At 56.8% G+C, this 25,401-nt stretch overlaps 1 protein-coding gene across 3 annotated transcripts in view; it reads left to right on the top strand.

Moving 5' to 3' along the window:
* The window catches only part of COL27A1 (collagen type XXVII alpha 1 chain), a 127,286-nt gene extending 105,449 nt beyond the window's left edge, over nt 1–21,837 (top strand). For 2 of the 3 annotated variants that reach the window (XM_080669168.1, XM_080669167.1), the window contains exons 40-61: nt 957–1,010; nt 1,870–1,923; nt 5,627–5,683; nt 5,875–5,928; nt 6,483–6,536; nt 6,816–6,869; nt 7,686–7,739; nt 7,822–7,929; nt 8,347–8,454; nt 9,301–9,408; nt 11,086–11,139; nt 11,583–11,645; nt 12,018–12,071; nt 12,229–12,264; nt 12,381–12,398; nt 12,603–12,638; nt 12,944–12,970; nt 14,731–14,796; nt 15,739–15,907; nt 17,627–17,736; nt 19,300–19,518; nt 20,812–21,837. In XM_080669168.1, the coding sequence (XP_080525294.1) occupies nt 957–1,010; nt 1,870–1,923; nt 5,627–5,683; nt 5,875–5,928; nt 6,483–6,536; nt 6,816–6,869; nt 7,686–7,739; nt 7,822–7,929; nt 8,347–8,454; nt 9,301–9,408; nt 11,086–11,139; nt 11,583–11,645; nt 12,018–12,071; nt 12,229–12,264; nt 12,381–12,398; nt 12,603–12,638; nt 12,944–12,970; nt 14,731–14,796; nt 15,739–15,907; nt 17,627–17,736; nt 19,300–19,518; nt 20,812–20,958 (1,704 nt within the window). In that variant the 3' untranslated portion in view covers nt 20,959–21,837. Of the gene's footprint in view, nt 1–956; nt 1,011–1,869; nt 1,924–5,626; nt 5,684–5,874; nt 5,929–6,482; nt 6,537–6,745; nt 6,870–7,685; nt 7,740–7,821; nt 7,930–8,346; nt 8,455–9,300; nt 9,409–11,085; nt 11,140–11,582; nt 11,646–12,017; nt 12,072–12,228; nt 12,265–12,380; nt 12,399–12,602; nt 12,639–12,943; nt 12,971–14,730; nt 14,797–15,738; nt 15,908–17,626; nt 17,737–19,299; nt 19,519–20,811 lie in introns of all 3 variants that reach the window. The other variant, XM_080669169.1, reaches the window with a different exon arrangement.
* Nucleotides 21,838–25,401: the final 3,564 nt, after the last annotated feature.

The raw sequence follows: 25,401 nt of genomic DNA, 5'->3' as shown, positions 1-25,401 counted from the left end.
GCCAAGGGCAGAAAGGGAGATCTCCCCACTCCAGCTGTCGGCTGAACCCCTGTTGTCTCAGCCACTCCCTTTGCATCACGGGTCCCTTTGGGGACCTGCGGAAGCTGGAGGAGTGCTCACAACACAGTCTGACGGGTCCTGGCCCCCTGAAGACCCAGACATGAGCCCTGCTTAGTCTTAATCTTAATCCAACCGGACTCTTGGGTGTGCTTTTCCTGAACAAGGAGATTTCCCCTGGAAACAGGTTCACGGGGATCGGGCGAAGCTGCTGCACTCCCTGGGCGGCTCTGACGCCGTCCCGGGCCATCGCTGGCCAGGGGTGACCGCTGCAGCAGGAAGGAGACCCTAAGAGGAGCAGGGGGGTGGGGGGGCAGACGAGGGTGACCCGCATCTCTGAGCTGCCAGTGTGTGTGTGGTCAGCAGCCGTGCTGGCCGGGGCACTTGCCCATGTCCTGGTGGAAATGCTGCCACCAGGGTTGAGTTCAAGCCGCCAACGTGACGTCACGGAATGCGCGGTCGGGGCAGACGCGCAGGGCGCGCTGTTAGCTAGTGTTTCCACCACACAGATGCTAGCCTCCGAGCAGAGGTAATAAACAGTACACTAATTAGCAAGGGGCATTTGGAATACTTGCTGCCTTTGTGTTACATATCACTGAACTGTACATTCACATAGTTTAATTTTTTATAACCATTCTGCTCACAGAATTGGGGGAAGTTGAGCCATCGGCTCTCAGGAACCACTGGAGTTGGGAGAAGGAAGGTTCTGGGGGGAGGGGAGCCTCAGGACAGAGGGGACAATGCCACTTGTTCTTCACCTTGACCTCCAGCCTGGGTACTGGGTGAACTATACGTGCCAGGCTGCTGGGTTAAGCTGGCTGGAGCCTGGGGGACAGAGCGAGCCTGAGTCCCTGCTGTGAGAGCCACACTCGTACCAACACAGTCTCCTCCTCTCGTAGGGCGCTCCAGGACGGATGGGGGCCCAAGGAGAACCGGGACTGGCTGGTTACGATGTAAGGAAATCTCACCTCCCCCCTCTGCAACTCCACCTCTACCACCTCCCCGCTGGGGGCCAGCCCTGCGGCCCTTGGAGAGTCCTAGTCTCACCTGCCCCTGAGAGCACCTGGGCCCACACACCAGGGGGCGCCCATCGGTGGCCAGGCGGGGTGGGGTGGACAAAGAGATCTTCCCTCTGCACCCTCTCTGAGTCCTTCCTCTGATGGTGGGTGCCCCACGTACTTCGTCTCTGCGCTCTGTGGGAGGAAAGAGCCGTGGCCCGGTTTTGCATCCCAGCTGGCATCCCTGGAGGTGGTTGAGCCAAACCCACATTCCACATCTGGGACACCAGGCCTCGGCGCGGCATAGGGCTTGCTCAGAAAGGGAATCGGAGGCTCAGGGATGTTAAGGTGTGTGCAAGGCCTGGCAGCTTGTTCCGTTAGCGGTGGATCCTGTGTGCGTAAGAGGTCCAGCAGGGAGGGGAGGAGCGGGGAGGAGGGCAGGCGAGAGAGGCAAAGGAGATGGAAACTGGAAGAGAGGGTGCTGGGTACCCTCGGGGGAACCCATATGTGCGGTCTGACCATGGACTGGGCAAGCCCTCGAGGCAAGCATTCTGCCCCTGCCCCAGAGGACACACCAGCTCTCCCACGATCTTGTCCCAGGCCTGCTCCAGGGCACGGAGGTCAGAGTCCTCAACCACCCAAGCGGACCCACCCTTAGAGGTGTATCTGGGACCCACAAGGCCAGTCTAGGAGGCCAGGGCCCAGCTGCTCAGCCCAGTGTCTCAGCTCCAAGTCCCTGTCCTTCACCAAGTCCCTCCCGAGTCCTCCCACCCCCAGGCTCTCACCTCATGCCTCGCCTTCTTGTTTCCTGCAGGGACACAAAGGCATCGTGGGACCCCTGGGGCCTCCGGGACCAAAGGGCGAAAAGGTGGGTGTTGGGTTGTGGGAAGCAGCTGCTCCCTGTTACCCGGGCCAGCAGGAGCAAGCCCCTGGGCACTGTGGCTGGGACAGCAGGCTCACCCCCGCTCGCATCACGGCGTCCGGGAGGCAGGAGCCCTCAGACCTATGCCCCACACGTGTACGGGGTATGATCTCTGTGCCCGGCACCAGAACAAAACAGACCCAGTCCCTGTCCTCCTGGGCTTTCGGTCCAGAAGGGAAGTAGACAGCAGTCACGCAATGACTAAAACTACGGATTCCCTCATCCCCATGCACAGGGGAGCTGGAGCCGTGCTGGGGAATGAGGTCACCCAGTGAGAGCCAGGAGGGGGCTCGGGGAGGACGCAGGAACACCACATTTACTGACCACAGAGGAGCACACGAGGCGGAGAGGAGGCACCTCCATCCCCCTCCCTTGGCCCCAGATGCCATCAAGGAAAGGAGCTGTGCCCTAGCCGGTTTGGCTCCGTGGATAGAGTGTCAGCCCATGGACTGCAGGGTCCTGAGTTCGATTCCAGTCCAGTGCACATACCTCAGTTGCAGGCTCAATTCCCGGCCCCGGTCGGGCACGTGCAGGAGGCAACCAGTCGATGTGTTTCTCTCACATTGATGTTTCTCTCTCTGTGTCTCTCTCCCCTTCCCTTCCTTTCTCTCTAAAAAAAATCAATGGAAAAAAATATCCTCAGATGAGGATTAGAAAAAAAAAAAAAAGGAGAGGAGTTGCTAGAAGGAACCTTGCTGATGGTTGTGCCCTGCCCCACTGTGCAGGTGGGACCCCCAGAGGTCCAGGGCATCATGCCTGGGTCAGAACCCACGGCAGCGCCACGCTGGCCCTGAGACCTTCTTTGAGTCCTATGTTAGTGGCTCTAGGTTCCTTCTTCCTTTCCTCCCTCCTCTCCCGGTGGCTCAGCTGGAAGATTCGCTAGCAGGCGGCCGCGCTGTCTCCTTGCCCCGCTGCCTCCTCGGCCCTCCTTCACTTTGTCGAGTCAGCTCCCCACTAACTACATCCCGCTGTGGGTGAATCACCCTGGCCCGGCTTGCTGGCCAGCTGGCCCATCCTCCTGCTTGGAGAAGAACAGATCTGCCATCAGAGTGAGCCACAGGCTCTGACATCACTCGGGAAACCACAGAAAGTGCCTCTCGGTTCCCAGAGTCCCTCCTGGGCCCTCACAGTCTGGTGCAGGAGGAGTTAACACAGACCCCAAAAAAAGGGGGGTGCCTCTCTGCTCTGGGCCATCTACAGCCCCAGAAGTAGTCCCTAAGGCTGCTGAGAGTGGGAACCAAATCCCAAATCTGCTATAAATCTGCTGGGGCCTTGGGTGGGGCCCCTGGATTCCCTGAGCCTTGATTGCCTCATCTGTTAAGTGGGCGGGTACCTTGGGAAGGCTAAGCCAGACATCACCTATATGTCAGCCAGACGCGTTTTCTGACGCGCATGGTATGATCCGTTTGGTCATGCATTGGCCGGCAATGCAACAGGCATGTATGGATTTATAATGATTTATCTAGTGTGGGAGCTGTGGAATGATGCCCTAATGAGGTCAAAAATAAAAATAGTAACATCAACGAATAGTCAACCACAGGCTGGGATGGAAGAGAGAGCAGGGTCCTGAGGAGACCTGCCCTCCGAAGCATAAGAGCCAAGTACAAGCTCTTTCCACAAGATTCTCCCTAATCCTCGTTCTGACCTCGACACGGAGGCATCAGAGTCCCACATGACAGGTGGAGAAACCCAGTCTCCGTGATGCTCAGGGACCAGCTCCGGGTCCGTGGGAGGGTGGCGGGACCAGGATTCAGACTCTGTCTCAGGCCAGACCCAGCTTCTCTAGCCAGAGGCAGATGCTTCGGTGAGCCAATATGCTGTTCACTGGAAAATTCCCTGTGGGATATGTATTTACGCGGTGGCAGAGGGGTTGGGGTGATGGGATGAGACCCTAGGAAGAGAGAGAAGGGTGGCAGGGGCTCCCCCAGCTCTCTGCTGCTAAAAATGCATCCCCAGACCACACCCTCAATGGGGGGTAGAGGGAGAGATCGCTATAGCTGGCTTTGGGCCCAGACTGCCCCTTGGTTTCTGTGTGGCTTTGGCTAAGACCCTTCCTTCCCTGGGCCTCAGTTTCACCATCTGTAAAGTGGGGTAACAGTGGCAGCAGCATAGGGGTGGGTTCTATGAAACAATGTATGAGGCATACCTCATAAAATGCCTAGCACACAGAACTCGCTAGGCGAACACGGCCCCTTCCCCAAGTCCCCCGTCCAGCAGCCTCCCCCTACAGCAGGGCGAGCCCCAGGACAGAGCCATAGAGAGTGGACGGGGCAGAGAGGGCCACCCTCCTGGGTACAACTGGTTCTAGGCCTGGGGCCAAATCCCTCCTGCCTTCCATCTCTGCCCACAGGAGCCACAGAGGCCCCGGGCCAAGGTACTGCCGCCGCCAGCCTGGGGGACTGATTCGTGCCTGGGATGGGCTCCAGCCCCCGGCACAGCTCCCCTCTCTCCTGCCTCTCAGGCCTCCCCCTCAAATCCTTGCTGACAGTGAGGGGGCTCAGAGGTGCCCTGACTTGAGTCCCCTGCCCAGAATGTGCCCCATGGGAGGTGACCCCAGTGTTGTCTGAGGCTAGAGCATTCTGAGGCCTGAGGTTCTGCCACTTGCTGTTCTGTGTACACCTTCCATGTAGCTGGCATGTGGTGTCCAGCCACCGGTCCGACAGGTGGACCAGGTCCCAGTGTGGTCCGCTCTAAACTCCGCTTACATCTATGCCACTCATCATCCTGCTCTTATTATTATTAGCAACAGCAATCTTGCAGCCATCGACCGAGCCCTACTACGTGCGGCAGCGTGCTGAGAGCTACATGAGCCTTTCCTCCCTGGGCCCTCAGAGCAACGCTGCTAGGCGTCACAGTCCCACTGTGCAGACAGGAGTCTGTCTTATGGACAAAATCCCCTACGTTGGTCCCCTGCTGAGTGCAACCTGGGGCAGCCCAGGGCCTTCTCTGGGGCTCCCATCAAGGGTAGCAGGTTCATCCTAAAGCTGGTTATTGGCCCACCTGGTTACAGCAAGGGGCGCTTCTGTTGAGTGCTGAGTAGCTCTGAGCAGCTCACATCACCTCTCTGTGCCTTCGTGTCCTCGTCTGCAGAATGGGGTAATAACGGTGCCTGTTCATAGGGTTGCTGGGAGGACTCAGTGAGAGCCCATGTCCGGCCTGTGGCAGTGCCCACGCACGCCAGCTGTTGGAATTATTGTCACTCCCTACTGAGCATCATGCAAGGATGTCTACATCATTTCATGAAATCCCACCCCCTCCATGGGTATTTCCAATACCCCCTTCACCCCACACCCATTTCTCAGCTGGGAAGAGGAGCTCCAAGGTCCTGTGCAAAGCAGGGTGTGACCACTAGCTCAGAGCTACCTGACCACGAGGGAGCTCACAGCCAGAGGCGCTGGTTTGGGGGTGCTCAGGGGGGATGCTAACAAGCACTCTTGTGTGTGCCACAATCTTGGTTCCACGCTCAGGGCTGGCTTTGACCCCATGCCGGCCCCGTCCCTCTCTGGCCTGTCTCCCACCTGTAACCCTAACAGGCTGGTCTCCATCTCTGAGGAAGACGCTTTCGGCCCCAGTGTGGGTGGAGTGTCTGGAATCGCCCAAATTCACCAAGAGCAGGTGGTTTGTCCTAAAGCTGCTTCTGTGTCCACAGGGGGAGCAGGGCGAGGACGGCAAGGCCGAGGGGCCCCCTGGGCCACCTGGAGATCCGGTAAGCGCCCCCTCCAACTTTCATCCCCTGGACCAAGGCTAAGGTGGACCCCGGCCTCCTGCTGTGTAGGGAGGGGGCGCTGAGCAGGGGCGAGGCTGCTTGGAGCTCTGTAGAGGGCGTGGCCAGTGAGGCCCAGGTCAGGCATCCCCTGCACCTGGAGGCCCATTTTTGCCGTTGTCCTTGTCATTCAGGGCCCTGTGGGTGATCGAGGAGACCGCGGGGAGCCAGGGGACCCTGGATACCCTGTAAGTACCGGCGCCCCCCCCCCGCCCCCCTGCTGGCTGCGGTGGGAGTGTTACAGGGGGCGTTCCTTGGCCCCAGGCCCCTCCCCTGGCATGTGCTACCTGGGGTCAGAACAGCCTTCACCTGGACACCAGCCCTTCCTTCCTCCCACCAGGAGTGCCCAGGCTTGAAGCACAGGCCCCTGAAAGAGGGCTCGGGGTGTAATTCATGCTGAAAGGGGCAGGGCCTGGCCCGAGACCTTTCTGAGAGAGAGAGGGGGGGGGGGACTGTGGGGGAGAAAGACCCCTCCCTGTGAGGGCCTCCGTCTCCCTATCTGTGCCGGACGGTCCTCCCAGCAGAAGCAGGGAGCAGAAGCAGGAGCCCAGCCACGGAATGCATAAGTGAGCACTGGGCCCTTAGCAGGCTCCTTACCCCCCTCCATCCTGCAGGTGGGGAAGCTGAGGCTCAGAGGGACCATGACACGGGCTAGGAAGAGCAAGGGCTCCCCGGGGCTCCTCCGGGTTGAAAGTCGCCCCCTCCAGAATGGTCCCCTCACCTGTCTCTCCTTGATTTCCAGGGACAGGAGGGTGTACCCGGCCTCTGTGGAAATGCGGGCCAGCAGGGCCTTCCCGTGAGTGGTGCTTCCTGCCCTGTCCCCGCTCCTGCCCTGAGGGGGGTGGAGCCGCTATGGGGGAAATTAAAGAATGGGCCCTTTAAAGCTTAAAGGGACCCTTCCTGCAGGAGAGCCTGGGGCAGCCCATTCTGGTTTCTCCTGCCCTGATCCTGGGGGCACCCCCAGAGCCTGCACCCCCAAACCCCTCCCCACCCCTCCCCCTCCAGGCGGAGACTGGCCACCCTCCCCGGGAGAGAATCCTGGGGCTGCCTTGCGTCATCTCACCTTGGTTTGCAGGGGCATCCGGGACCCCGGGGGCGACCGGGACCCAAAGGATCGAAAGGGGAAGAGGTAAGAGGGCTGGGTGTCCATGGGGGAGACTGGGGCCCTGGGAAGGGGAGAGTCTGGCTCAAACACACAGCAAGGAGGAGGCAGGGCTGGAAGGGCCATCACAAAGGGGGGGACCTGGCCAGCAGGGGCTCAGGCTCCCACCAGGAAGCTGCCGATGCCCAGAGCCCCTGCAGCAGCGGGACCAGTGAGAGGCAGGCCCAGAGCCCCTGCAGCAGCGGGACCAGTGAGAGGCAGGCCCAGAGCCCCTGCAGCAGGACCAGTGAGAGGCAGGCCCAGAGCCCCTGCAGCAGCGGGACCAGTGAGAGGCAGGCCCAGAGCCCCTGCAGCAGCGGGACCAGTGAGAGGCAGGCCCAGAGCCCCTGCAGCCGGACCAGTGAGAGGCAGGCCCAGAGCCCCTGCAGCGGGACCAGTGAGAGACAGGCCCAGAGCCCCTGCAGCGGGACCAGTGAGAGGCAGGCCCAGAGCCCCTGCAGCAGCGGGACCAGTGAGAGGCAGGCCCAGAGCCCCTGCAGCCGCACCAGTGAGAGGCAGGCCCAGAGCCCCTGCAGCCGGACCAGTGAGAGGCAGGCCCAGAGCCCCTGCAGCGGGACCAGTGAGAGACAGGCCCAGAGCGGGCTCAGGGACAACCGGCCGGTTCCAAGGCCAGCTCTGCCCCTGGGCCTCCAGGCCGGGCACTCGGGCCCATTTGCAGATTCAGATGCTAAGGTCCAAGAGGTGGAGGGGCTGGGCCCACGATCCGCTCGGTGCCCTGCGTCTAGAGCTCCTGGGGTTCTGCACCTCCAGGCAACCTCCATCAGGTGACCCTTGGTTTTTCAGGGACCAAAGGGAAAGCAAGGCAAGGCCGGGGCTCCAGGACGGAGGGGGATCCAGGTGAGTGACCCACAGCCTCTCCTTTCCCACCCACCGCCCTTCCCTCCCCAGAAACCCTCAAAAGCTTCTTGTGTACCCCCAGGGCATGCAGGGGCTGCCGGGGCCCCGGGGCGTGGTGGGGAGACAGGGCCCTGAAGGTGTCGCTGGACCAGATGGGCTTCCTGGCAGGGATGGTCGACCGGGACAGCAGGTGAGCAGGACTTGGGCACCTCCATTTCAGATGAGGTGTGTGTGTTGGGGGAGGGGGGCAGAACCCACATACCCAGAAGTTCCCCAAGTGAGCAATGGCCTCCTCCCTTGAGAGCTGGGAGCGTGGCCTTCCTGACCATCTCTCCTCCATGCCAGCACCCAGAAGGCATCCCCTGCCCAGTGGATGAGCTTCTGGCTTTTAAGACACCCCCCCCCCTTCCCTACACTAAAGTCCTCAGTTCCTCTATCCCTCTAGTCCAGCCATCTTCACTCAGCAGGGGTGTGACCTCCATGCTGGAGTTTGACCGCCCTGCCTCCAGCTCCGCCTAGAGTCCACCCCCCAGGCTTTGAGCCACCCCGCCTCCTTGGCTGCCTCTCCTGAAACATGAGAGATCTTCCTTGCCCTCTTTCTTTCCAGGGGGAGCAAGGAGCTGATGGGACTCCTGGCCCCATGGGTCCTGCTGGGAAGAGAGGAAATCCAGGTGTGGCCGGCTTGCCTGGAGCACAGGGACCCCCAGGATTCAAGGTCACTTACTAATACACTTATCCCCCCTTCACCCTTTCTGCCGTGGTTCAAACTAGAATGATTTTGACTATAGTGCTGACATGGGCACCCATGTCCCAGGGCCTGTGTGAAAATGGAGTCTACATTGCCCACCTTTCCCAAGGGCTCCTGTCCAAGCTTCCACCTAACTTAAAGGGTAGTTTGTTCAGGTAGCTATAAACACTGCCCTCTCCCGGGCCCTGGCCCTTGAACTGGTTGTTGAGTTGTCCATGGGCGCCCTCTTGTGGGCCTTTGTAGAACAATAGATGTTGTTTGCCACTAGGACCCTCCTCTAAGGCTTCTTTCTAAAAAGCTTCCTTGAGGGATGGGGGGCGGGGGGGTGCGGGGAGCCATGAGTCAGTATGAGCCCAGGGCTAGATATGAAGGAAGAAGATTGAGATGAGTGAGTCAGGCATGGCTCTCACCCTTCCTGAGCTCAAGGTTCAGGTGGGGAGAGAGGACAGCAGGCAGGGGGAGCGCTGGCCTTGGCCCAGGGCAGGTTTAAAGGAGAAGGGGGAGGCGGTTTTCAGGCAGGAGGAGCGGTGTGATTGCAGGTGTGCAGGTGGGTACTGCATGGTCTATTGGGAAGAAACAATAAAGAGGAGAGGCCGTGTGGAGAGTGGAGGGGACGCCAGAGTAAAGAGACTTACTTTCCTCTTAAGGAGGCTGGAGTTCTGAGGCCCCGCCACAGGTGGACCCCACCATTCTGAGGTCTCAACTGACCCTGTGGAGTCTCTGTGCTGTCTCCTAGGTTCCCCCTTCCCCTCCCCTGGAACCACCTGGAACCATTTCCCCCACTGACTGCTCATTTTGGTCTGTTTCCTAAAGGGTGAAAGTGGATTACCCGGGCAGCTGGGTGCCCCCGGTAAGCGGGGGACAGAGGGCGGAACAGGTCTTCCTGGGAACCCGGGGGAGCCTGGATCCAAAGGCCAGCCGGTAAGTGAGCCCCAGGAAATACACGTTCACTCGCTCACATGCACACACAAATACTGACGCTCACGCATGCGCACACACGGACCCAGAAGCCACCTGCCTGCTCCGTGACAGGGCAGAGCAGCACGCTCTCTGGGTCCCAGCTGCCACTCTGCCTCCCCTGAGCAGAGTGGGGGGGAGGAGGCTGAGAGATGAGATCTGAGTGGTCCCTTCAGAATGAGGAGAGGCGGAGCACAGCCAGATCAATGGCCTAACACCCATGGAAGAAACTGAATCTGCAATTTAAAAGCTTCCCTCAAAGAAAACCCTGGGCTCAGATGATCTCACTGGTGAATTCTAGTAAACATTTATGGGAGAGATGATACCAAGTCTGCTAAACTCTTCCCCAAAGGGGAATGCTTCCCAGTGCTTTCTGGGAGGCTAACATCACCCTGATGTCAGACAAGAAATGACAAAGAAAGAAAACTACAGACCAATATACCTCATAAATAGATACAAAAATTCTCAATACAGTTTAAAAACTTGTATTAATTATTTTGAAAGAGAGAGTGACATTGATTTATTGTTCCACTTATTTATGCTTATATGTGGCCTGACCGGTGATCAAACCTGCAACCTAGGCCACCCAGCCCAGGCATCTCAATACAATTGTAGGGAAATGAATCTAAGAATATATAAAAAGAATAGTGCATGATCCATAAAAGGAAATTTTATCAATTTGACTTCATGAAAACTTTTGCCCCTCAACGGGCACTGTTTAGAGAACAAACAGGCCACATACTAGGAGGAGCACAAATCGTATGTCTGATAAAGGACTTATATCTAGAATATAGAAAGAACTCTCAAAACTCAATAAAACGGAAAGAAGCAGCTCAATTAAAAAGCTGGGCAAAATATTTGAATATACATATCAAAAGAGATATACATATGGCCAAAAAAAAGTACATGTGGAAAAAAAGATCAATGTTATTAATCAGGCAAATGCTCGTTAAAACCACAATGAGATGCTACTACACACCTAGTAGAATGGTGAACATTTTAAAAGACTCACCATGCCAAGTGGTGGCAAGGGGGTGGAGCAACTGGAACTCTGATAGGAATGTATATTGGTACACCCGCTTTGGAAAACAGTTGGGCAATCTCTTTCAAAGCTAACGTACACCATCTACTCCAGGCCTCTGAAATTGTTCCCACCTGACCTGGAGCTGGTGCATTCCCCAACAAAATGGCTGTGTGGCTTTGAACCAAGTTCTTGCCCTCTCTGAGCCAGGCTGGTGTGGGACATGCATGTATGACGGTGCATGCACAGTGCCTGGCTCATAGCAGGCCCCCAGCTACTGGGGACCTTTTAGGGGATCATTCCTTGTATGGGTCGGGAATGGTTTGTGGGTCCTTTCATTCTCTTCCTTGAAGGCCTGGGACAGGCGATCCTGAGTGTTCTGGAGTGTTCCTCGTGGAATCCCTGAGCTGGCCTCTGCTTTTTCATCTGACAGAGGGCACAGGCTCTTTCCCCCGGGAACCCAGATTGACCTGGTTTCTAGTTTGTGAACTGTTCATACTCATCTGATCATCTCATGTGCCTGATGTCCCTGGGAAAAGGCAGGCCCAGGGGTCCCGGGTGACTGCGAGGCACCCTTGTCCTGGCCCCACTCACACCATCTCATCCTGTTCTCCCCACAGGGTGACTCTGGCGAGATGGGCTTCCCGGGGATAGCTGGCCTCTTCGGACCCAAGGTACAGAATTCCACCCCCCTGTTCCTGTTGGGGACCCGTCCATCTACCTACTCGTTCATGTATTCTGTCAACAAACTTTTCTCGAGCACTTACACAACCAGAACCAGGCATGAGCATCTTGTCCCAGGGACTCACCTTCCAGCCAACCTGGGTTCTAAGCCCAGTTCCACCATTTACCAGCTGTGTACCTCAGGCCAGTCACTTGGTCTCTCCACGCCTCAGTTTCCTCATCTGAAAAATGGGCATAATAACCATAGAGGGTTGTTGTAATAATTAAGACCAGAGACATACACCACACATCCCTGAGCCTGCACTCCGGTACCTGCTTCATAATTGTGAACTTTGTTACTTTGACAGAGAGGCCAAAGGTTAGCCAGGGGTTGGGGAAGCTGCTGGGGCCCCTGCGTGGCCACTAGACACAGCCAGCCTTCTTTCTCCCGCAGGGCCCCCCTGGAGACATTGGCTTCAAAGGCATCCAGGGGCCTCGGGGGCCTCCTGGCTTGATGGTGAGTCCCCTTCCTCTCTGTCCCAGCAGGAATAGTGGCCCCAAGTCTAAGGCTGGCCAGCCATCAGCTGGGCTCCTTCAGTCTTAAGCCGCTCTGCCCACAGTCTTCCTTTCCACGTCCACACCTTTACCTATGCCGTTCCTGCCAGCTGGGTTGCCACCCTCCCCCCTTTCACCTGCTCCCCTCACCCCACTCTTGTAGCCCACCCCCAGGAATATGGGAGGGGCTCAGGAGGTGCATGGCCTGGCCTTGGTCCAGGGAAGTCTCCATCCTGTTCCCTTGGGACATGCACAGTGCCCTTTACCCCCCTGTCCATGTGACTATTCCCCAGTCCCTGGGACAAGGACACACAAGCCTTTCTCTCTCCTTTAGGGAAAAGAAGGCATCATCGGGCCCCTTGGGATCTTGGGACCTTCAGGACGCCCGGTATGTGCAGGAGGTTGGCCAAAGACCGCTGGTTCCCCTTGCCTTCCTGGTTCCAGTTTGTCTCTGTTCCCCGGGGCTAGCTTGGGCCTCAGTTTCCCCATCTGGGCAATGGGGCTTCCCTCCGAGCCCTCTCTCACGGGGCCGTCGTTTATTGCAGGGTCCGAAGGGCGACAAAGGCAGCCAAGGGAACATGGTGAGTGGATGGGCTGGGGCCCGGGCTACAGGGATCGGGGAGGGGGAATTTCCAGGGATGTGAGCTCGGCTCAGCCAGGTCTCCTAACTCTCTCTCCCGCTTCTGTCTCCATCCAGGGATTGCAAGGTCCGAGGGTGAGTGGGCTGGGGTGTGAGGGCCGGTGGGTGGGGGAGTGGGACTGGGCAGGCACTCTGGGTTCCTGGGCCCCAGTCATCCCATCTGTACCCACCTGTGCCAGGTCATCATTGTCCCTGGGTCTTAGGTCGGCTCCAGGAGTCCTGGGTGGGGGAAGATGGAAGGGGTTTGACCAGGACCTCACTGTTCTCCTCTTCCTCCAGGGTCCTCCTGGCCCCAGAGGGCGACCTGGCCCACCGGTAAGTAACTGCGTGCTCAGTGCCCATTGGACTCTGGGGCAGAGGGTGGGGTTCCTTTGAAGGAGACCCAAGGATTTGGTGGCAGGCGCTTGTCTTGGCTCCGACTTCATAGGACTCATGAGCTTCTTATACTGCACAGACTTCTGGGAGAGAGTAGACCATCCCGGTGGGGCCAGGCCTCCGGGAGAGGGTAGGCCAGTCCGGTGGATCCTCTCCTGCCCTGACAGCCCCTGTAAGCTCCTGACAGTCCCCGGGATCTAGCCCCGAGTCCCCGTCAAATACTGACCCGGCCTCTTCTTTTGCAGGGTCCTCCAGGGAGACCTATCCACTTTGTAAGTCCGAGAGCGTTCTCTTTTGTGTACTTGGGTAAGGCCTGGGGGAGGGGAGGTTGGCAGCTGACCCCGGTTCTGGCCACAGTGGCTAGCACCCTAAGCTGGTCCTGGGGATGCCTGTGTCCTTTTGTCACTCCATATTGGACCCTGGGCCCTGAAGCCACAGAGGCAGGAAACCCAGACGTTAGCTGGGATGTGGCCCTGTGACCCCAGGAAGGCACCCCAGCCACCGGCTCCTGGGTCCTGGTGGTACACCTGGTGCAGATCGGCTGATTGCTGAGGATTCTCCTATGTCAGATTCTGAGTCCCAGGAGAGAGCAGGTTGGGGGCCCCGTGTGCCTCTCTGGTGGGGTCTCGGCCTGTCTGGAAGCTTGAGCCCCTCCCAAGCCCTCTCGTGAGTCGTCCTTCTTTTACCGCTGCGCTGAGTGACTGTTAGATTCAGGCCCTGACGGGACCAGGAAGTGGCCCAGGGGAAAGACTGAAGGGAACAGAACCCTGGGGCCACGAGCCACTAGGAATCTCTGACCTTTGTCACCTCAGCTTCTCCCTGGCCTCCCCCTGGACCTTCCCCTAATCCGTCTCATCAATAGGAAGCCAGAGTGTGGAGATCCAGGGAAATCATTTCTCTCGAAAAAATGAGAGGATTTTGAATTTTTTAACACTTTTAATCAATTGAGTGCTTGTTATATGCCAGGCACCATTAGAAGTGCTTTCCGTGTATTAACTCATTTATTCCTCTCAACACTTCATTATTAGTGTTATTATCATGCCCATTTCCAAGATAACTGAGGCAGAGAGGTTAAGCAATTTGCCCTAGATTATGCAGTTGATAAGTAGCAAGGCTGGGATTTGAACTTGAGAAGTACTAGCTCCAGAGTCCCAGCTCCGGACCCCAATCCTGGGCTCCAGATTCTGCCCCTCGCTGTTTTCACGGCAATCAGATGGCAGCTGTGCTTCTGGCAAGCCCGGGGCGAGCGTTGGAGGTCCAAGTGTATGTTAGACAATTACAGTGTGAGCCAAAGGAGAAGCCAGGGACTGTGGGGATATAGAGAAAGGGGCAGAGGCATTAGGAAAGCATTCCCACTCCAGCTGACATCTGTAGGGTGAGTGTAGGGCAGGACTGCTGACATTTGGGTCTAGATGACTCTTTGCTGGAGTGGCTGTCCTGTGCATTGTATGCTGTTTCACAGCATCCCTGGCTTCTGCTCACTAGATGCCAGTAGCTCCCTCCACCCTCCAGTTGTGGCAGCCAAAACTGTCTCCAGGTATTGTCAAATGTCCACTAGGGGGCATCTTCGCCCCTGGCTGAGAAGCACTGGAATAGGAGGGAGCCAGATGGAGCACTGGAGGGAGGAAGAGGATTCCAGGGATGGGAGCAGCATGTGAAAGGCCCTATGGCTGTATAAAGCATGGCATTTTGGACTTGGAAGTCTGGTAGTGTGTTGTGCACAGAACATACGTGAGAGAGAGGAGAGAGGAGGGCCAGAGGCCACAGCACTCAGACCAGGTCTTACAATCATGCTGAGGAGTTTGGACTTAATCCTGAGGGCGATGAGCTACAATGTGCCTCAAGGAAGGGCATGGAAGGAAGGGCCAGACTCTGTTTGCATGGGGAGGAAGGACAGAGTTCCACAGAGGGCCTGTGCCTTAGCCAGGACCTTGCTGGGAGGGTGAGGTGGAGAGCAGGCGCTCAGACCCTGGGGCTCCTGCTCGGTGGGCCTGGGGGTCCAGGATGCACACCCTGTCTTCTCCCTGCACAGCAACAAGATGACCTTGGGGCAGCTTTCCAGACGTGGATGGACACTAATGGAGCACTGAGAGCAGAGGTACCGCCAGGAGCCCTGCCACGTGGGATCCTTTCCCGGGGGAAACAGAAATAACGTGTGGTCCTTGCCCCACCCACGTGGCCTGCACCGAGCCCTTCACAGCCCTGGCGGGCATCTCACAACCACAGGTGGGGGAGGGTGTGGCTGAGGCTCGGAGTAGATGGCGACACAGCCAAGGTCACACAGCCAGTCCCTGAGCCCTTTTTCCTCCAAAGCCCTCGCAGGGTGTCAGCGTTCTTGCTGGCCCGAGTCAGGAAGAGGCTCACCTGGCCCAGCACCCACAGCAGCTTCCCACGGCTCAGGCCACAGTCTGCCCGGAGCAGGAAGCTCATGGCCATTTCACAGGGCTCTGCTAAGACCCCGGTCTGTGGTCATCTCAACTCCGGGACTCCAGGCTGAGAAGGCTCTCGGGGTCCTCTAGTCAGACCCCTGTCCAGAGCGCCCTCTGCTGCCTTGCCTCCTTCCCCAATGGGGAGCTCACCCCCATGCCCACCAGCTCAGACCTCCTACATGCATTTCCATTTGTCCTGAGCTGGAAGCTTGGAAAGCTGAGGCCAGTCTTTTCTGTGGGGGCTCACAATCCAGGGCAAAGGGCAGCATGGATGAGCCCATTATTTTCCTTCCATGGGGGGTACGAGGGTCAGGGGAAAGGCCTCCCCCCACCCCTTCTGGAAGGATTTGGGGCCGTTCCCCAGTGTTCTGCACCCCTGGCTGCCTTGCTCATGGACACCTGCCCACCCTGCACCAGAGACCAGGCTGCCCTCCGCTCCTCTCAAGCCTCCAAGCCCCCATGGCAGCACCCCCCAGTCCATCCCTGGACCCCAATTTCTTTAAGTAGAGTAGACCCAACACCTGCTCCAACCATGCCCCTGGGGCTGTGAAGGCTCAGACCTCGGGCTGAGCCAGGACCTCAAGGGGCTGATGGCTCTCTCCTCACGACAGGTTTCCAGCCATCCGGACCGGCTGGTGCTGGACCAGGGAGGGGAGATCTTTAAAACCTTACACTACCTCAGCCACCTCATCCAGAGCATTAAGACGCCCCTGGGCACCAAAGAGAACCCCGCCCGGGTCTGCCGGGACCTCATGGACTGCGAGCAGAAGGTGGCAGATGGTACGGGGCCAGTGGTCTGAGGAGATCATGGGACGGGGCAGAGGGGACCCAGGGGGGAGCAGGCCGAGTTTCAGTCAGGAGAGATGGCACATGGCCAGTCACTTACTCAACCAGCAGTTGCTGAGCCCCTTGTGCTTCAGAAGGGGGGTGCAGTAGGTACCCCGAGGAGGGTCCCATCCTTTCGGAGCCTACAGATGTCAAGCAGGGACAGTCATGTCAGTGCAGGAGGCCAGAGCTTTGGCAGGAAAAGCCCCCAAGGGCCAGGAGAGGCCGGTACCGGAGGAGGCTCCACACCTCATCCGATTCCCTTCTGTCCGTGTCAGCTAACGTGGTCCCTGGAAGGACCATGGCTTTGGAGGCAGACAGACCTGATTCGAATGTAGGCCCTGCGAGCTGGGCAGCCAACGCACCGCCCTGAGCACCCTTCCATTCGCTGCCCAAGAAGGCGGCCAGTGGCTGGGTGTTCCTCTTTCAGCTGCGACACCTGTGGCTCCCTCAGAAGCTCAGTGAGGAAACCAGGTGCCAGCAGAGGGGGTGGAGGAAGTGCAGAGGGGGTGGGGGCAGGTGCAGAGGGGGTGCGGGCTGGTTCAGAGGGGGTGGGGGAAGTGCAGAGGGGGTGCAAGCAGGTGCACAGGGGGTGGAGGAAGTGCAAAGGGGGTGGGGGGAGTGCAGAGGGGGTTCGGGCTGGTTCAGAGGGGGTGGGGGAAGTGCAGAGGGGGTGCAAGCAGGTGCAGAGGGGGTATGGGCTGGTTCAGAGGGGGTGGAGGAAGTGCAAAGGGGGTGGAGGAAGTGCAGAGGGGGTGTGGGCTGGTGCAGAGGGGGTGGAGGAAGTGCAGAGGGGGTGCGGGCTGGTGCAGAGGGGGTATGGGCTGGTGCAGAGGGGGTGGAGGAAGTGTAAAGGGGGTGGGGGAAGTGCAGAGGGGGTGCGGGCTGGTGCAGAGGGGGTATGGGCTGGTGCAGAGGGGGTGGAGGAAGTGTAAAGGGGGTGGGGGAAGTGCAGAGGGGGTGCGGGCTGGTGCAGAGGGGGTATGGGCTGGTGCAGAGGGGGTGGAAGAAGTGCAGAGGGGGTGCGGGCTGGTGCAGAGGGGGTGGAGGAAGTGCAGAGGGGGTGGGGAAGTGCAGAGGGGGTGCGGGCTGGTGCAGAGGGGGTGGAGGAAGTGCAGAGGGGGTGCGGGCTGGTGCAGAGGGGGTGCGGACTGGTGCAGAGGGGGTGGAGGAAGTGCAGAGGGGGTGCAGGCTGGTGCAGAGGGGGTGGAGGAAGTGCAGAGGGGGTGCGGACTGGTGCAGAGTGGGTGGAGAGGCATCAGCCCCTTGAGGTCCTGGCTCAGCCTGAGGTCTGAGCCTCCATAGCTCCAAGTTCTCGATACTTGGGGACATCTACGGGTCCCCCAGCCAGCCTAGGAGGATCACTCGCCTCCATGGAGAAACCATTCCATTACATCATCCCTAAATCTCTTGGGCAAGCGGCTCGGCCTCTCTGCCTCAGTGTCACAATGGAAAGTGGACATTTCTCAATAGCCACAGGTCTCGTGCTCAGCTCTGTGCCCCTCCAGGGGCTCTGCTCAGAGATCTGTGGCTCACGAATCCCTTTTCTGCTCCCCTGTCCCTGACGTCATATCCAACCAGAGCTCAGGGATCACAAGGTGGGGGGCCCACCTCAGAACCAAGCCCCGGGCTCCTTCCCACACACATACACCAGCACCCCATTGCTTCCTGCAGGCACCTACTGGGTGGATCCGAACCTTGGCTGCTCGTCCGACACCATCGAAGTCTCCTGCAACTTCACGCATGGTGGGCAGACGTGTCTCAAGCCCATCACGGCCTCCAAGGTACCCGTCTGCTCCCGGCCCCCCACCGGCTGGCCCTCTCTGCCCCCACCCTGCCGGGGCCACAGCCCAGCCAGGTTTTGTTCTGGCTGCCTGGCCTAGGGGAAGGCATCTCCCATTTCTGAACCTCAGTTTCTTCCTCTATAAGTTGAGGATGAATTGTTTTAAATCCAAACCCCTTTGACTCGTCTGATGCCAATGGTTCTCTCTTCAAGTAGGACTTGTTGCCTAATACCTAAACTAGCGTCGTTGGCCAAGCTGGCCTGGCTTGGAGAACCATGAGCCGTCAGCACCAAACAAGTTAGGGTGCCGCTCCCCAGGGACAGCCACCAGAATGGGGCCTGCAACTGTTAAATGCATGTTCACTGCCCGCTTACCAGGTGCCCATCTCTGGGCTGAGAATTTTAGGTGGCTCAGGGCAACTCAGCAATAAGCCAAGGCAGGCGGTGGCAGTGTGACCACTCCCCCACGCAGAGTTAGAGTCTTCAGGAGCAAGCTGGTCAACTAGTTGAGTCCCTACCATGTGCCAGGTGCTGGGATTCAACACGAAACACAGCAGCCTCGCCACTATCCCCACAGCCGGAGCTCACGGTCCAGCAGGCCCTTCCCCCTCTGACTCTGACGTGGCAGAGGGGTGAGGCCGGAGTTGACCCCTGGGTTGGCAGCGTGACTGCCCCTGAGTCTCCACCCCACGGGGAACAATGAACCACTGTGGGGTGCCGGTCTAAATCTGTCAATATCCGATGTTGTGGTTGGACCAGCCCTCGCGGTTTTTATTGTGATGTGAGATGCCCTTTATTGCAAGACTGGAAACCACGTAGTTCACCTGGGGCTGCACCTGGGGTTCTATGGGCTCGTGCTATTGGTGAATTTAAAAACGTAACAGTGGGAATTCAAAGCACAGCAAGAGAAAGGACAGGTGGCCCCAATGGTCAGTTATTGAAAGCAACCAAGAGCCTCCGTGGGGGAAGTGGTCTGGCTCTCACCTGGCTGTGACTGGCCACGTGCTGATCAGAGACGGCGCCTTTGAAGTGGGTAGGATCAAAACTTACGGCAGGTGCTCGCATTACAGACACACAGACCCAGCTGTCAGTGCTCACACTAGAACCACTGAGGCCGTAAATCCTGTCCTATTGTCTGTGGTCAGGTCTGGCGTTTCTACGCCATCTCACCCCTCAGGGATATGGAGACTGAGAAAGGGTGGGAAGGGCCCTGCTCATTTCCTCTTTACTCTGAGAGCCTCTCAATCTTGGGCAAGATCCTCTTCCTCTCCGGGCCTCTGGGTCCCAGCTCAGCTCCAAAGACCCCCGTCCCCTACCATGGAGAGGGGAGTGGGTAAGATTGCATCAGGCCCTTCACAGCGCCGACTCTGGCTTTGGTTCTTTCCTTCCCTTCCTTGCTGCTCCCTGGCTCTGGACCAGCTCACACAGACCACAATTTTCCTATCTCTTTAGTGAGCACACGTCTGGGAATGTGGTTGGGCTTATCCCTGAGAGCTTACCTTCTGAGAGCTGTGGGCATCCCAGCCAGACCCGCCCCCGCCCCACGGCTGTGTCTCCTCCACAGGTCGAGTTTGCCGTCAGCCGAGTCCAGATGAATTTTCTGCACCTGCTAAGCTCTGAGGTGACACAGCATATCACCATCCACTGCCTGAACATGACCGTGTGGCAGGAGGGTCCCGGGCAGGCCCCAGCCAAGAGGGCAGTTCGCTTCCGGGCCTGGAACGGGCAGATTTTCGAAGCTGGGGGTCAGTTCAGGCCCGAAGTGTCCATGGATGGCTGCAAGGTAACTCAGAGCCCCCACAGGCCCTGCACGCACAGACCAGTGGGAAACCGTATTTTTATTATAAAATTGTGTATAACAATTTTATACTGTACTCTATTAGTATGCTACATATAACTTTTACATTTGCAGTTTTATTGTGACAGCTTTATGAAATTGCTGTTATTCACCTTCCTCTCTGGGAACCTTCTGAGGGAAGATCTGGGCTGGTAACATTTTTACAGGCTAGTAGATATGGCACTTATTTGCAAGGCTGCTTATAGGAGGATGTACTTCTACTCTCTGCCCCCACCCTGACCAGGCTAATTTTTTCTCAACATTTTTGGTTATTTTCAAATGCCTAAAACAGAGTAGGTTGTTAGGGAAGAGAGAGATATAAAGTTGTCAAACAAACAAACCAGTGTCACAAGATTAAACAAAACTGGTAATGAGCGTGTTGGTTTTCCCACATCCTCACTAATATCTATAATAATAAAAGCGTAATATGCAAATTGACCAAACGCCTGAACAGCGGAACAACCCGTCCAGACGACCACGCTATGACACCCACTGGTGCCAGGCCAGCCAAGGTGGGTGCGATGCAATTGGTCTGGGGCCTGGCCATTGCCCCATGATTGCGTCACAGAGGGAGGCCCAGGCCACCGGCCGGCAGAGCAATCAATGGGGGGGTGGGGGGGGGCGCTCTACAATCTCACCAAAGAGGGAGGCCCAGGCCACAGACCAGCGGGTGGGCAGGGCCTAGCTCTTTGGGGTGATCGATCGCGGGGCTCCCAGTCTGTGAGAGGGCGCAGGCCAGGAGCCCTCGGGGGATGTCCAACTGACAGCTTAGGCCTGCTGCACTCACCAGCCGTGAGCCGGGTTCAGGGAGCGCACTGACCACCAGGGAGCAGCTCCTGCGTTGAGCATCTGCCCCCGGGTGGTCAGTGTGCATCATAGCGACTGGTTGTTCTGCCTTTTTGTCAATTTGCATATTAGCCTTTTATTATATAGGAGGATATATAAATCCAACGCCTTAGAAATGTACTTATCTTTTGATCCAGCAACTCTGCTTCTAGAATTTGTTCTGTGGAAATAATTACAAATGTGCACAAAAGTTTAGTACAATGATAGTCATTACAGCATTGCTCACAAGAATAAAAGTAGCAGAAGCAATCTAAATGGACCAGTTCAGGGGGGTGCTCTGGGGAAGAGCCATGTGGCCATCAGGAACCGCGAGGAGAGATGCCAGGGAATCATGTGAGATAGACGAAGAGGACCATGATGGGTATGTGTGTCCCCTTTTCCTTCTGCCCTCAGGTCCAGGATGGCCGCTGGCAGCAGACGCTCTTCACCTTCCGGACCCAGGACCCCCAGCAGCTGCCCATTGTCAGTGTGGACAACCTCCCTCCTGCCTCATCAGGGAAGCAGTACCGCCTGGAAGTTGGACCTGCGTGCTTCCTCTGACCTCTGACCTCCTGGCTCCTCTAGGCCTGGAGGGGAGGGAAGAGGAGTAGGAGGAGGCAAAGGGAGGGTACTTAGGGGCAGGTGGGCCCAGGAGAGGCAGCTCCCCTGCCCGAGGATCCTAGGGCGGGCCCCAGATGTCGTCTGCCCAGTAGAAGTGGCTGGGGGGGTAGCGGGAAGTGGGGTGACCCCAACACAGCTCCAAAGACCAACCAAAGAGCCAGCCTGAGCCAACTGGGCGTGCAACCCGCCTGAGCCCTGTGGCCTGTCTCCCAGCTCCACGGCCACACCTTCCTCCCCAGTTTCCTGCCCAAGCAAGAGCCCCACGTTCCAGCCAGCTTGAGGGAAGGGGGCAGCTGGTCCCCGCCAGGGAGCTTTGATGTGCAATATTAGAGAGGAGACATGAAAAAAGGAGAAAAGGAAAGAAAGAACTATATATATTTTATTTAAACAAACACAAAGAAGGTGCGTTACTATTCTTTTCACCTGGCAAAGAGGTGAGAGGGTGAGAGAGAGCAGCCGGGGGTGGGAAGCAAAGGAAGCCGAGGGAGAGGAGACCCTCGGGGCTGGGGGCGCCCACGTTTGCTACCTCCCACTGTGGAATCGCTGGTGCTCGCAATCGTCTCTTAGTGTATGTGATTTTTTTTTTTTTTAAGGAAAAACAACAACCCTATTTAAGATTCTGAAGGTGCTACCATTTTTGCCACAGACTTTGAAGAAACGTTATGATGTGGGCTCTCCTCCACATTTTTCTCTCTCCTCCAAAGGATAAAGTTTGGGGAACTTTTAAATTTTCCTGGTATCACCCTTGTGCTCATCTGGTAATCTGCTAAGGAGGGGGGAATAAAAAAGGGAAAGAAAAAAAAAAAGCAAAAAAACAAACACACACACAAAACACAACCCTGCCAGAAACAGAAGTAGTGAGATTTGCCTTTTAACTTACAGACTTTGAAACGTTTGTCCTCTTAAGCAGGGGAGGCCTGAGCAGGATTCTGTCCTAACCCTTCACGGTCCTGGAGGGGAGTTGGGCCAAGGATGCACTCGGAGGATGCGATCTAGACGGGAGGGTCCTGGGAGAAGCCTTGACCTTGAAGAAACAGTTACAAGAGCAATGGTGGGTCAGGGCTGGCCTTGGAGGTGGAAGATAAACATGGAACCATCTCCTGAAGCCACATGCCACCCACAAAGGTCCTCCCTCCCAGGAGCCTGTCCTTTCAAGACACAGCCATCACTCTTGCTTTTTTAGTCCTTAAATCCCATTGAAACACAGCGTCAGTCGCTCCCCGTGTACATGTGGGCCGAGGAGAAGGAATACCTACGGGAACCTTGAAGTGTGGCGTGATAGGGATATTCAGTGCCACCTGAATCGCCCTGCATCCGCGAACCAGCCAGCACCTGGGGCGGATTCTGAGGTTATTTTAACTGAGGAATTATTGTGATAGAAGGGGAAATTTTATGTGAAAGTCTATTTGTCTTTCTCAAGTTGTGTCTCTTGGGGAATTGGATTTGATTTGCATTATTTAATACCTCACTCTGGCCCACCCTCCCCACTGGTCCTGTCCCATCCTGCATCCCTGGCCCCCGGAGGAAGGGCATTCCGCAGCCGCCCGGGCCTCACTCAGCTCGGTTCCCCACGCTGCCAGTCTCGACCTGGCCTCCGTCTCGTCCTTGGGTTTTTCTGCTGTCCCCATGTATGTCTCTGTCCACATGTCAGTGTTAAAACCCCAGTGGGTTCCGTCTCTCCTTTTCCCTTCTGGATTTTAAATAAATATTTAAAACTGAGGCAATGGAATGACGGATCCGTGGCCGTGTACTTCTTTGAAAAGCCCAGGGAAGGTGTGTGGCAGGGCTGGAGGATGGGGGGAAGGTCCTCAGGGGGCACCCTGCTTCTGCTGCTTCCCCCATTGGAGGGGGGACAGGGCGAGAGCTGTGGCACCTTAGCGGGAGGGCTGGCGCTGAGAGTGAGAGAGCTTGGTTTCTTAGGGCGAGTGTAACACTCCCCCAAACTTGGTAGCTTCAAACAGCAGGAATGTATTCTCCCAGGGCTGGAGGCTGGAAGTTTGAAATGCAAGGACTGGCAGGGCCACTACCCCTCTGCCACCTCGCCTCTCGGGGACATTCCCTACCTGGTCCAGCTTCTGGTGGCCCCAGGCATGCCAGCGCCTCAATCCCCATCCCCACAGCCACAAGACAGCCCCTCTCTATTCACATCTTTGTAGAAGGACAGCAGTCCTTTGGGATGAGGGCCCGCCTGGTCTTACCTGGATTCCTTCTGCAAAGACCAGATTTCCCAGGGAGGCCACATTCACGGGGAACGTGGTTAGGATTCCAACATATCTTTTTGGGAGACACAATTCACCCTGCAACATACAGGATGGAGGTGTGCTGAGTTTAACATGAGCAATTCCTTGTTTTATTTTTAATCTAGTACAATCACACATAACATAAAACTCACCATTAATGATACTCCGTACATTCACAATGCTATACAGTTACAACACTGGGACGTAACCTGTTGGACCCCATGTGTCCTGACCCTCGGTTCAGAGTTTTCTTCCTTCGTTTGTTTCTCCTTCTCAGGGACCTTGGACGGAACAGAACTTTTCTGTCCTTATTTAGGAGAAAGAACAAATCATAAGCAGTTGAGTTCATATCTGGGATTTTATGTTTTAAAAACTAGCTATTGCCCTAGCTGGTTTGGCTCAGTGGATAGAGCGTCAGCCTGCGGACTGAAAGGTCCTGGGTTCAATTCTGGTCAAGGGCACGTACCAGGGTTGCAGGCTCGATCCCCAATGGGCATGCAGGAGGCAGCCGATCAATGAATCTCTCATCATTGATGTTTCCATCTCTCTCTCCCTCTCCCTTCCTCTCTGAAATCAATAAAAATATATTTAAAAACAAACACACACCTAGCTGTAAGTTTCCAGGTCATCCATTTACTTGCAGGGGGCTCTTCTTACCCTCCCCTCCCAGACCCCTCCCCCAGGCAGTGAGCCCGGGCGCTGCCCCGTGGCTCCAAGAGTCCCATCCCCGAAGCCCAGGATTCCTGGTCCGGAAGAGCTTGGAGACTCCCACATCTCAGGTGCACCCTCCCATTGTGCAGAGAGGGCAACAGACCCCAGGGCAGTGCCTGGAGTCACCTGGTGAAGTCACGGCAAAGCTGCAATTCAAGCCCACGAGGGTTGATGGCGCTGTTGAGTGCCTTAGACCAGTGGTTCTTGGACTGGCAACACCAGCAGCACCTGTTCAGCCGCTTCCCAACCCTCCTGAATCACAAACCCTGAGGGTAGGGTCAGCAATCTGAAAGCTTCCCTGGAGATTCGAGTCCCAAACATCACAGCCCTGCCCTATTTCCTAAATCTGGAAAATGCTTTTCCAACATTGGAAAAAAAAAAAATACTTGAAAATGAGATAACAATATTTTCATTTCTTTGACAATATCACAAATGAAGTAGAAACAGAATGGCCCATTTCCTGAGATCTGTCAACCCTCACGGAGTTTGCTTGGCTGTCCGGTCACACTTCCCGTTTTGCAGAGGGAACTTCAGTCACTTTAATGCCTGTTTTTCCCACCGCAAGCTCTGTGCGGGCAGGCATGCACCTGGCGCTCTGCTGTAGCCACAGGTGACGGCCCTCAAACTTGTTCAGTGATGATCCCTCTGCATTTCCTCACCCATTCCTCAGCAGCACCATCCCCCTGTTGAGCTGCGTGTGGGCACGAGAGTAACAGAGATGGGTCTGGCCATATGTCTGGGGGGCTCCGAGTCTGGAGGCAGAGGGGGCGGGGGTTGGAACTTGTGTGGAGCAGGGGACGCCAAAAGGGGGCACAGCTGATGCAATCTCAGCAGGGGGAGGTAGTGAGGAGGTGACACTATGAATCAGGATCATCAGAGAAACAGAACCAATAGGATGTATGTGCTTAAAGAAATGTATTAGAAGGAGTTGGCTCCCATGATTATGGTGGTTGGCAAGTCCCAAGATCTGCTCGGGGAGTTGGAAGCTGGGGACCCAGGAGAGCTGATGGGATAGTTCTAGTCTGAAGGCGGGCAGGCTGGAGACCCAGCAAAAACTGATGTTTCCTTTCATGTCCAAAGGCAATAAAAGGCTGATGCCCATCTCAAGCAGTTTAATTTAACTAAGTTGACCCATAAAGTTATCACCCAAGTTGAGTTGAGAGAAAATGAACAGAGGTTAGCCTGATTGGGAAGGGCATTGCAGGGAGAGGGAACAGCACCTGATGGTAAAGGTGTCGTGCATATGTGGGGAACAGTAAGCGGTCCAAATGGTGCTAAGGGTGTAGGAAGGCCTGGGGTGCTGGCTGGGTATAGGACAAGCCACAGGCTTGCCCAGGAGAGCAGGGTTTGGGTTGGCCAAGCTGGATTTGGGCTGAGATGGGCGCTGGAGCGGGGCTGTCCAGGAGGCAGCTGGCTGAGCTGGGAGGACAGG

The sequence above is a fragment of the Plecotus auritus genome (assembly GCF_963455305.1).
Source record: "Plecotus auritus genome assembly, chromosome: 5".
NCBI lineage: Eukaryota > Metazoa > Chordata > Mammalia > Chiroptera > Vespertilionidae > Plecotus > Plecotus auritus.
Note: the sequence above shows the minus strand (reverse complement) of the source record. Positions and strands in the feature narration are given on the sequence as shown.